Source organism: Enoplosus armatus, chromosome 2, assembly GCF_043641665.1.
Source record: "Enoplosus armatus isolate fEnoArm2 chromosome 2, fEnoArm2.hap1, whole genome shotgun sequence".
Lineage (NCBI taxonomy): Eukaryota > Metazoa > Chordata > Actinopteri > Centrarchiformes > Enoplosidae > Enoplosus > Enoplosus armatus.
Window position 1 is genome coordinate 12479214 of NC_092181.1, and position 12854 is coordinate 12492067.

At 40.1% G+C, this 12854-nt stretch overlaps 1 protein-coding gene across 1 annotated transcript in view; it reads right to left on the reverse strand.

Moving 5' to 3' along the window:
- Window positions 1–1382: 1382 nt before the first annotated feature.
- Window positions 1383–12854, reverse strand: part of stx8 (syntaxin 8) — a 42526-nt gene continuing 31054 nt past the window's right edge. Inside the window, exons 7-8 of the mRNA XM_070923274.1 lie at window positions 10194–10295; window positions 1383–2200 (exon numbers count right to left, since the gene is read on the reverse strand). Of these exons, the coding sequence (XP_070779375.1) occupies window positions 2136–2200; window positions 10194–10295 (167 nt within the window). The 3' untranslated portion in view covers window positions 1383–2135. The remainder of the gene's footprint in view (window positions 2201–10193; window positions 10296–12854) is intronic.

Consider the following 12854-nt stretch of genomic DNA (forward strand, 5'->3'; position numbering starts at 1 on the left):
GTGAATTGCAATCACTTGACGCTGCTTGATTCAAACCACATTGCTCATTTATTTTGTATGCAGTTCAGTTTGGATTTCTCCAAGGAATGCGTGGTAAAAAAACACTCGGCTCAGGTTTGTAAAAGCCCACAGTGAATCTAATGTTTCATAAACTGGGGTTCCTTCCAGTCCATCCCAAAACACTTTGAGCAACATGTTTGCTGGTATTTTGTTGTTTCACAAAATCACATTTAGCACCTTTTAAACTGTCCCACAGCACAAGGAACTATAAAAATGGGGTTTTCAGATCTTTTCAAGACACATGGTTTTAATCTCTACTTCCTTTGTTTTAAATGGTAATAATTTCTGATTCCGCTATCTCAGAAACCCACTCATTTGTGCAGGAATTTTGTGAATGGACTGAAATGTCTCCTAGAGGATGACAAATTAGAAGGGCTTTTCAAACCATGAGAAATCAAAATCACCTGGGTTCAACTGTAAGATAAAAAGAACACACGGCCTTGTTGCTGAAGTACTTCTTAGTATTTACATGTAGGGTTTGACGGAGTGTGTTGCTTTTTTTTATTTTACTGTACAATCAAAATGACTGTGCTGTCAGTCCCTCATGATGCTACGTGCTGGTGGCTTCTCCAGCACTACTGATGACAACATATTCACATATACAGTATATTTACATGTTCCTGCCTTTCATTGTTAATCCCGCAACATAACATTACATGTCAGTGTTTTTCTGTTTGGCACAATGTAATCTGTAATCACACCTCCTCTAGTCTCTGTAGCCTCATGCTGTAAATTTTACATCCGTCTCCTGAGCTATGGTTTGACAAGCTTCCTGATGAAACGCTACACACATACCTGTCAAAGCATTGCTTTGTGTTCATACTATGAATTGTAAATGTTGTTTAGTTGTCACCATTGCCAAGACTTTTTGCAATGTTGTTTTACAATGCGTACTAATATATTATGGTTATTATATATGAATATATTTAATGACACAAGACATTGTGGATTTTATTGTCTTTTTCAACTTTTATTTTTTACTTGTTTGTGGTTGTTTAGATTGTTGCCATTAAAGAAGGAAATAATAACTACTGAACACACCAACCTGGTAGAACTAAATTCAGATTTTCAGTTGAAATAAACTCTTGTTACATTGAAAACCCATTTGCCTCTGTTGACTTGAATAATATTTTTTTATTTATTAAGTTATTGCTAAGGCATGTAGTCAGCTTTACCCTATTTACTGTACTCTAAGTACAGTAGACAAAACAATATTATGCAGATTTTGTCAAAGGTCCACCCCACCAAAATATCATGTTACAAAACACTGCAATCCTGCAGAGTAAGCCCCGAGCGTTAACGCGGACAGACAGGAGTCCCGGGACTATAAACTGAAAATGTCATTTATTAGAAATCACAAGCTGAATTGATTTACAAGGAAGGAAAACAGCCATGTTAGTAACACAGCCGAGCTGTTTGTTTTGGCTGAGAGCTTTTCTATAAACATTATAAAATCGCAAGACAAATGATAACATTACAGCTGCTACAGTGTTGCATGGGTAAATATAAGTGAGTGTGAATATTGCAAAGCTTGCGGAATTACCGTGCCCACTGAGAGCCTGAGCCCAGACCACAGACAGACTTATGAAAGGAAAGCTCCTGCTACCTGCGGGAGGTCCTACTGTTGGGTCAACATTCGTCACAGTCCAAGCTAAAAATACTTTACAAACCTCCAAATAATTTAACTATTTGATTCACTGTCAATTTAAAGAGCCAGACACTTGAACAACTATTAAAGAGGACAATTTACACCTAAGCAATATATTCTATTTAAAAAAGTCTTTGGAAGGGTTACTCATGCCCTTCACCCAACCATCGACTTGATGTATAGAAAACTGTGCTGCTAAAGGACTTCAGTCTTTATTTCATACTGCCTTTGTTGGGCAGTCATCTGTGACCTTTGTCTCAATGTGAACAGAAAGAACAAGAATATAAAATCTGATGAGAGACAGTTTAAATGAGTGTCTGTACATGTGTGCACTGTGGATGCAAAGGTTTTAAACTGGTATCCTGCACCAAACTGTCACTGTTGTAGTCGTTCAGCACAGGTCCATGATCACTGCCGTCGTCCTCCGCTACACAGGCCACACAGCGATCACTACGATGGCTATGAGAAGCAGTACGATCACCACCAGCATCCCTGAAGGAGGAAAAAATATAAAAAAAGAAAGTCAGATGGCTTTTTACTGTCAACAAATTCCGTGAAAAGACCAAAACCAACAATGAAATTATTCCACTAGCAGAGTCTGTGTATCAAAAGCCTCCATTGTTGTCCAAAAACTATTAAAAACACATTTATGTGTTACACCTTTTTACTGGATGACATGTTCATTCAGCTGTAGCATGGCCACTGTAATTTAATTCGAATTGATCCCACAAACGTGTCTGTAAATACTCATTAGAGACAAACAAATGTGTATTAATCCACAGCTGAAAATAGTCCCCAAACAAATACACTACTTACTCCTGTTTGAATACCATTTGCTAAAACTACAGTGTCCAGCTGTTTTAGAAATGCAAGTAGACATTTACATCAACAAAAAAAAAATTAACTATATCATCATGCAAACTAAACTAACTGGTCTGCAGTCTTTTTACAACAAACTCTCTGATCTGAGCACCCTCAGTACTGATCTGTACGCCTGTTTAGGAGAAAGTTATGTTTCTAAGTTAGTTTTTTTTATGTGTTATTTTTATGTATTTAGTATTCTGTAATTTTTGAAAATGTGAGAAACTGATAAAGTCACAGGTGTGTGTGGAAAATATTACATTTAAAAAAAGATGCAGCTTCACTGTGAAATGAATAAATCGATAAGTGGTCCGAGTCCTGTTTTCAAACCTTTAACCTCTAATGTGTCTCTTATCAGAATGCCATTTGGGAAACCCAGGCAAATCTATGGACTCTTAAAGTCCAGAAAGATGATATTTTTCTTGGACAAGATATTAACTTGTGTGCACGAGATAAAAAAAAAACCTTTCAGGACTTTGTAGAAAAGACATGCCATTGCAATTTCAGAAGAAGACTACTGGTACTAAGTGGTTAGACAGAATCTTATCATAAAATGTTTTGTCTTATATTTACTTTGCTATACCCCTTTATGATAAACCTTTGCAGTTCAACAAATTCTCTAACTTTAACATTGAAAATTCAAATGTCAAGCAGCTGAGGAACTCCAAACCTGATTTGAGACAGACTCAGAGAAGGAGGGGCTTGCAGCAGACACAAGGGAATACACTTGGAAGAGGTAAGAAGCCTACATACCTCACTACTAATTTTCAAAGTCCTTGATCTAACATCTAACGTCTGCATGCTCTCACAGCATATCGCCATTTTTCTCTTGATGACTTAATGCAATTTACATGCGTTCAACAGCCACAAAAGCTTTATTGCCACAGATTGCACACTGTGATAGGCATATGTTTCTGATTCTGCCTTGAGAGGATAATCATTGTTTTTTACTGATACTATGGAAGCAGAGAAAAATGTGCAAAAGCTCACTCACACTTCATCAAAGTGCTTTACCCCCAGGAACTGAAAATATTACAGTTTTTATTGTAGTCACCACCCAGGAAAAAAAAAAACTCCGTTGTAAAATCCACTACAGGTGGAATTTTCATCCTTCATAAAAAGACGAACGTCTTTTGGGAACTTTACAATCTAATTTCATTGAATCTGAATCATTTTAAATACCTCACTGAAACTAGTTAGGTGTAGCTTTTTAACAAAAGCCACAAATGACCTCTTAGGGTATTTCCTCCAAAGATTGACATTCAAAGTACAAAAACTCATGTTTTCACTTTCATGACTTACTGGGACACTTAAACATGACGGAGATATTGTTAATGTTATTAGAGACACCTGTGCGTTTCTATCATGACAAGACAAAACTAAAAAGAGAGGATATAACCTGTTGTATGAGATGCCTTACATTCTAATTTTAGTGAATGCTACCAACTTGGAAGTGAATCTAGAGCCCGACTGCCAAATCACTGGGCCAGTATTTTTGACAATATTAGCTTATGGCAGATATATCAGTGTCGCCATGTAGGTCAGCCAATAAGTAACTAAGTAATTGCAGAAACAGAAATGCCAAAGATTTATAATTACTGTCTCCACCAGAGAGTATTGAAAACTGTAAAGTCAATCACCAAATTTAAGGGATCCTTTAAAAAAAATCGTCATGTTATGTTTATGTATAAGGAAATTAACAGCTAATATATTGTAACCAGATTTTTTTTCAGCTCTCAAATATGAACTTTGTTTTGGTTTTGGTTGGACTACAGCTGAATCCAAAACTGAAGTGGCTTTGGAAACTCAACCCTAAAAACATCTGTCATGTTGATAACAATATTGAGAATTTAAAGAGTGGTTGGTTAAAAAAAATAAAAAATTATAGATAGATAGTGATGGTGGGTGGCTTATATCATGCGCATCATAAACACTTGAATGCCTTTAGGATGTGGTGGTCTATTCCTCAGTATAGTGTATATATTCTATGACCTATACCATCAACCATGCCACACACATAAGATGTGGAAAACGTTCTCCAAGGGCGCGTTCACCCACTAATTCCCCCGTTCCGTTCCTTCTGGTACGGCACAGGAGTGAGCATTTCAAACAACTGCATCTCTGGCTGGTCTGAGGGCTGTCGACAGTCCCCTCACTGACTCAACTTGTCCATTGTTATTTAGCATGCGGCTGGTATTTTCCCCAGCCTTTCACTTTGGGTTTACATTTCTCTCATTCTTTGGCTCTCTCCGCCTGCGTTCCCCTCCGCGGCCTAATTGGTCGTCTTTCCCACAGGGAGAAAGACAGGGCGAGATATAAGCCATGCTGAACTAATTGCTTGCGGTGGTAGTGGTGGTGTGGTGGTCTGATGAAATGTAGGGCTGATGCTGGTTTCTTTGCCAGGATATGGGGTATGACTGTAAGGGGTCCAGATGTCTTTGCACCCCTTTTGACTCTTCTCATCTATCTCTTTTGTTTCTTTTAGGCATTTATGAGTGATTGTCTCTTTCTCTGCATATTGTTAAATCTTTGAACACAGTGTGTTAGTATTGCATTTGAGGGAAAGGTGGTCATACATGGGTCCACAGGACATGCATGTTAGATGTTATCACTGGTCTAGACAGGACCTCTCCTCCTGATAACTTACACATGTGAGCATAATATAAATGTCAAAGTAGAAACACACGCTCAAATAGTTTTTGTGATGGCTCTTTAAAAGCCTCATGCTTAAAGCAAATACACACACACACACACACACACACACACATTTCCAGCAATTATCTTTGTTTGGTTGTAAACGATACCGAAGCAACACCCAGTCCACATTAGATTTAGACATCTGAATTTCATTCAGCCTGGTCCAACATCTGTCAGCAACTCCACTTGACAACACCATAGCAACAATAGCAATAAAGGCTGAGCTGTATAACATACGCATATGTTAGTGTGGAGCAAGGATCTCACACCCTCTAATGTCATATAACAGTCAGTCATGAAGCCACATTAGACACCCGCACTGACCCTCACCCTCCTATTCTCCTTGGACCAACCCTGTCTGCCTCAGTAACTAAACAAGCCACTCCTGACCCTCAGGAGGCCTCCGGAGACTAATGACAATAATGTCGTTTGCTTGCCAAATAGATTAGGGCTCTGGTGTGACACTGATGCTGAGGGAGATAGTTGGTGTCTGCTGATAGACTGACCACCCAGGAGTTTTGGGGGCCAGAGTCTGGGTCCATCCCATCTTAGCAATTTTCAGACACATCAGTAAGACAAATCACAGAGAAAACGAATAATTGGTGAGAGCCCTGGACAGACAGACACAACCCCTGAACCTCCCTCACTACTCCCTCCGTGCCCCCTGTTTATGGTTCAAAGATTTTTTTGGACCACAAAAGGCGAGGATGACCTTAAAAGAAAAGGGACAAATAAACCAAACAGATCATCAGCAACTAAACAGAGGAACAGCTGCACTTCATCAGTTGACCATGGTGTGGTTTTGCGGGCTGCCATTTTTTAAATCTGGGTCGAATGAATAAAACAATTGCAGCCTCTATTGATGGTAGGCAGGTTTGTGCAGAATGTCCTGTGTAGCGCAAGTAATTGTAGTGACGATTCTCTCTGACCAATCAGCGACTCGCAGTGCTTTAACTTCAACATTTAGCATCAGCTCAACTCAGAATTTTGACAGAAGTGATACCAAAGAAAGTACCAGGTACCAGGTACCAAGTAGCAGGTACTATCCACAACCTTTGCCAATTGAAAACTAAAAAAAGAACGGTTCCAAGCGAGTAGAGTCGAGCCGTGCCGTACCATGCAGTGGAAATGAGGCAAAAGAGATTACACTTTATCCTGAGGGGGACATGAATGCCCGTGCTGAATTTTTTTTTTCCTCATTCAAATCGAGGGTCTAAGGACAGAGGGTGTTGTATGCTGTACAGATTGTAAATCCCCCTGAGGCAAATTGTGATTTGTGATATTGGGCTATATAAATAAAATTAACTTGATATGACTTTCATAGCAATCCAACCAAGTTGGTGTCAGAGAAAGAGCCAGGGGATCACCAGAATCAGTAGGATTCATCCTTTGGGAAGCATGAACTTCTGTACCTGTCAGCCAATAAATGACCTAACTGAGGTAATATAACTGAGATTAAATAGATACTCAGCTGGTAGATGAAAGCATATGGTGTAATTTTGTGGTGTGAGCACAATAACTAGAACTAAAATGTTCTCACTGAAACCCAAGCAAAAATGAGAGGTGAAAAGGGTTTCAAATATTTATAGATTTCTCAAGTTTGATTTAACTTGCCACTCAGAGGAGCCTCATTAGCAGGATGTATTACTTTAAGCAATCCTTTCATCAACCATGTGAAACATATTCAATTGCCATTTCTGGTTTCCAACAGTATACTATGTCAGTGCAATTAGAGGAACAAGAGCTGGAAAGAAAGATCGAACTGATTAAAGTACACAGGAGTTTTAAAAGTGAACTTCCCTATTGAGCAAAACTAGTGTTTCCTTGACAACTCCTGACTCACGACTAAAGACGCAGTTACTGCAGTTACTCGCCTTACATGCTCTTCTTCAAACACTGTCAAATGCTGCCCCTCAGCCACAGTCTCTTAAGACATCCCCTTTAGTCCAAACAGTACAAACCTACTTGAGATGCAAGCCACCTGCAAGATCCATGGGGTTGCAGAAGTGGCCCTCTATAAACTGAGGATTAGTTTTGTTGAGAAGGGCTGATCAAGCACTGATGTTGCCTGATGGTGATGCCTAAGCTCTGGGGAACTCACACAACTCTCCAAGAGACCCTTTGGTCCTTTAGACTAATCTGCCACACTAATCCAACCAAACTTAAAGCCTCCACTCCTCAATTCCCACCAACATCATCTAAAACAAGTGGTAATGACTCTTTGAATCAGGCTTAGCTCGTTTAAGAGACAGCATTGGACCAGAGATTTAAAAACACAAAATTGTATTTTTGTGCTATTCTTTGCTACCACTCAGATATCTGAGTTTCAGTACTAATACAAAGATTACACATGTTTCGATACCTAGTGTTTAATTTTGAGAGAAGTATCTGACATTTACATGCAAACTTTTTAAAACTAGGTGCTATGGACAGATTTCAGTACTCAAAAAGTAATGAGGTTCAGTTTATAAATGCGATTGTGCTTGTGCCTCCTCAGCTTTGGAACAGCCTTCTTTAACATTTCAAAGATAGTTGATTCAAAAGCAAGCAAGAAAAAAACTTTTCAAATTGTTTTGCTTAAAAAAGTATACATTTATTTTGTGATTTATGTGTGTCTGTTTTGTCTTGTTTTACACTGGTCTCTTTTTGTAAACTATTGCTGAATAATAATGAGGTATTTCAAATTGGGAACTGCTTTAATGCCGCTAAATCAAGTCTACATCTTGTGTACATAAAGGAGATAGCTGTCTCCACAAGCCTGTGCTGTACAAGAATCCAGTATGTTTCAACACAATGGATGTTTCACAACACTGCAGGCATTAGTCACGCACAGTATGCCACAGGAACCATGGTCGAGCAATATGTGGGTCCTTCCCTTTTGGTGAGATGACCCTTCCCAGAGCTCAGCTCTTCCAACTGTTTTTTGGAGATTGCTGGTACATGCACGCACACAAAACAGTTTTGCCCCCAAATCAAGAGTGCAAATGTCGGATGATAAATATTGATAATCTTATAGTGAAGAAGATTTTTCAAATTTCTGGAAATTTTAGCACAACTCTGGTCTGTAGATACTAAGATGCCTCTTTTACATTGAGGCAGCTACCAATAGTTATGTTAAGTATGCTCTCGCCTGTCAAAGCCAGACGTTTCTAGCTTTAAAAGGAGTCGGCTGAGACATAACACCAAACGCCAGCTTTGGATGAGAGGTGGTTTCAAAAATAAATAAAGCCTTAAAGCTAAGGAATTATAAACACGCTGCCATGGAGAAAGAGGGAAAGCCCTCCAAACAATTTGTGGCATGTAGTATTTTCAATTCTTTCTCTGCTTGACACAAAGACGAGTGTCAAACAACTGAGGAGACGAACAGGGGGATGACAGAGAGGAATGGAAAAAAGAAAGAGAGCATTGAGGTGAGAGTGAAGAAGACCATGGGGGAATTTTCCATTCACAGAGAACGTCTGACACACACACATCAATACATACATGCGTGCACAAGAACACACTGTGCAAATACAGTTGCACATCTTTGCGTGGACACTGGTACACTACAAAAAACATGCGCACATAGATACATGTGATGCATATGCAGGTGCACACAGGCAAACACATAACACACACGGAACTGAGGAGGAGAAGGAGGGAGTTGGGGTGGCAAAAGAACAAGTTCAACAAAACAGAAAGAAAGAAAGAAAGAAAGAGTCCTGGTTCTAACACAATTTGAGCTCTGGGATCGTCAAACAAACTCACGCTCGGGCACCATGGGGACACGACCAACAGAATGAAGCATTCTGAGGGCTGACCGGCCTGCTCTGCTTCTGTCAGACTGCCTGTTAGCCAGGTCTCCTAGCACAACAATGCAACCTTTGCCATAGCAAGGCTGTCTGGCATTTCACTGGGCAAACTGAGCCAGGCTCAAGCTCCCACATTCCATAGATTGGCTTTAGCCAGCTAACACACCTCTCATGGTAGCCTTTTTCATCTGAAAAGCATTACCCACTGAGAAAAGAGTCTTTTTGTAACAGACAAAACACAAGTAAAGCAAACTGAAGCAGATCTGTGGTAATGGCGAGGGAGGGCCGTGCATTACAAATCCTCTCAGTGGACAACTCGACTCCGTGTCTACACAGGAGGTGTAGCGTGAGCAGCACGTTAGCTGAGCAGCAGCCTCAGTGCTTCGTGTGTGTCTACACAGGATAAGTTCAGGTACAATATTGTAGGTTGCGTTTTGGCCCAACACACAACCACTGTAGTTACGCATGGAAGAAATTGGACTTGAAGCGTAGACAGCTGGATTGGTTAAAATAGGAGCGTATCTGTTGTCGTGTCTGACAACTGAAAATTGCAGCTGAAACGCCTCCTGTGTAGATTGGTATTAGGGCCTGATTTGCAATCCACAGTGCACATTTGAGGATTCCTCAAAGGGCTAGTATGAGAGACCCAATTTTAAAGCCCAGGACACTATGTTAGCGGGCGTCACAGACAGAGCCAGTCCACCCACCATTCACTACCCACATCCTCTGTGCCAAGAGGGCTTGTCTCCATCAGCAACATTTTTTTTGCTCTATTAAGCACCATTCTCTCTGGAGATGAAGGCCAAGACAGCAATAGCAACAACATTGTTCCATTTCTGAATGGTAAAGACGATAACTTTGTATAGCTGTACCCAACATGATAGGCCCTTTATGTCAAATTACATATTGTCTGAGGGAAGTGTTCTTTTTGTCCAACTCTTATGTTTTACACCAGCGAGAGTTACTTCCTCTATAAAAGCTGGAGTCTGTTGGACACGTGCCATCTGATGCTTGGTAATCATTCATATCAATAAACAGATTAACTGTGATCTGTTTTCAAGGACACAGATCAGATATCAGGCCTGCTCTGGTCTGTGATAGATGCTCCATGTTAAAGGAAAACAAGGAAGGCTCACCACAGGAAGCTGACTTTGTCTCCACCAGCTTCACCCTTCGTGTCTCATTACGAATCCTGTCGTCTGTCTTGTCCACAAGATGTGAAAGGTCGTCGATGATTTCTGAGAGACAAAGAAAGAGAAAGAAAAGATAGAGAGAAGCTCAACAAAGTTAATTTCTGCTTTGTATTATGCTGCTATCTGTCATTATTAAGACCTCCTGGAGTGTTGTTTTCGTTCATTTTATTACATAAAAGACCTCCCAATATGTTTTGTGTGATAAAAGAAATCACCCGAAATGAAAAAGTGGCAGGTTCTGCAGGACTTGACATCAGAGCAGTCAACAACTTCAAAAGGCAGAGGCTGCCAACGCGCAGACATGAGTGGTGGTGATGGAAGGAGTGGGCTGTGTGAAAGCTACCCTCACGCTTTCAAATGGTTTCACTACTTCCTGAATCCATTCTGGATTTAATCAGGCCCTTATTGTTCATGAGTTTTAAAGGCTTCAGGGACTCTGCCTGGGCGTCCAAAGAAAGAGAGCGTGTGTTTTGTGTATCTGTGTGTGTTTGGCTCTGTGGCTAGGGTCCTTCAGTAGGGGTTCCTGGCTTGAAGGTCGTCCAGATGGAAGCCAGTGTGATTTGTTACAGCTCGCCACTGTGTTGACATGGCATCTCCAGAGGTCTGGCCCCAACAACAAAAACAGATAACTGCTGAAAGATTTCCAAATTCTTGATTTGTTAAGGTTAGGCGTTAAAAATGTGATATTATATGAGAGATCATATTAACTTGGAGTTGTGGTTTTGAGTCAGAATCGAGTCACAAATGACAAATGCAAGCCGGGATTGACTTAAGTTGGCTGAAACAAATATAAACCAATTTAAGCATGATTTCCTCAAATCTATACAGGTATATTAAGTTGGGCGTAACACAACAAAATTAACTGCAAACATCTCATCTTGTTGTTAGGGAAATCTATGAGCACTATGAATAATGAATAATACATTAAGAAATATGTGAGCAATAACATTCAAAACAACATGGCTCATTACTTTTGTTATAAATCAGGAGATTTATTACAATATAGAATTAAAATTGGCAGGTTCATCTTAAACGTGTGTGTTTGGAGATGTAGATTTGTGGCCTGTTTTTTATTTCTACTCCAACGGTGATGATAGGTCCTGTCCAATAGCCTTCTAAATTGAAAAAGACAAAACAAAAAAAGAAGAAAAAGAAGTGGCTGAACAATAAAGAGGCCAGTAAAAAGAAAAGGAAGCACAGACTCCTATCAGCCTATGATAAATGGAAGTTTTACAGGAATGGGAAGCTACACTCATCCACAAACCACAGCTCAGTGCCAAGTTAAACAGACTGCCCTGTCCAGGGAGGGAACAACCTTTTATTGCTGCTGCTGCTGCTGCTGATAAAATAGTATTCAGTCAGTGTGATCTAAGCTTTTTTTTGTTCTCAAAAAACTGGGCTACGTGATCGAATTCCCACAGGTGAGTGCTCAGGGTCATCTGCCGCATTTGTCTTTGTGAGCACAACTGTCTTTAGCTCTAGTTGCCTTTAAAGTGGATTGGTGAGAAAACATGTTTCCTCAACTCGGAGCCATCACCGCTTGACAAGACAGTCTGTGTTTTGGCTGACATCAAATAATTAAGTTGCGCAAATAATTAGAGGAAGGAAAGTAAAGCATGTCAGTTTGGAGGGCCAGAGTGTGAAGGGGCAAGGACAAGGAGATGGGAGACGTGAGAGCGCCGTATGTACAGTGTCCCTGGAGACTCCCACATCACCATCGAAGCATCAGGCAACAATTTAGAAGGAAGAAACTCTTCCTTTACTGGCAGGGAAGGGGTGTAGACACTGAACCATTTGTGCCGCGTGCCACTCCAACTACTCATGAAGGATGGTTTTGGTTTGCTGGTGCCAAGTTTCTTGATTCAGTGCTGGCCCTGTAATAACATCTCAATTCATTGATGAATTCTCAACCATGCCAAGATGCAGCAGCACTAGGACATGACCTTTAACTACAGCTGCAATGAAACGCTGAATTAAATATTCAGAATGGTAGCCCTACAAGGCATTGGCTTTTCACATATCCATAGTCCTTCAATTCACCCTGTTATCAAGTCATGTTTCTGACAACATAATTCTCAATTTCCTATTGGAAATTTTGCTTCCATATATGACAGCTGCTGGCCCTGGCTTGGATCTGCCAGACCACAAAGAAGGCCTTATTTCAGGCAGGGATTGTTTGTTTAAAATGCTATTACACTGGATAAACCTCCAAAACCACAGTGTGGGAGAACATGGCACATGCGCAAACACAAATTTTCATTGCCAGTTGCTTTAAGATGCATTCATTTACACTTATTTGGCCTCTAAAGCACAACGGATCCTCCCTATAAATCTTAATTTACACTGTACCTTAGATTATTTGGAATTGAATGGGACTGTAAATTCTGATTATTTTCATGGTCTTATTTTCTTAAATCATTGCTCTGAAAGTCTGAAGTTCATAATAGTAGCTCATCGTAATAACTATGCAGCTTAAATACCCAGTGAGAACACAAAGAAGAGAAAGAATATAAGAATCGATAAATACATCTTGGAGTGTTTGTAACAAGTTGCATAAAAAGACACAAATTCCATTTTATCATGGTTGTATTTCACTTCACTAGA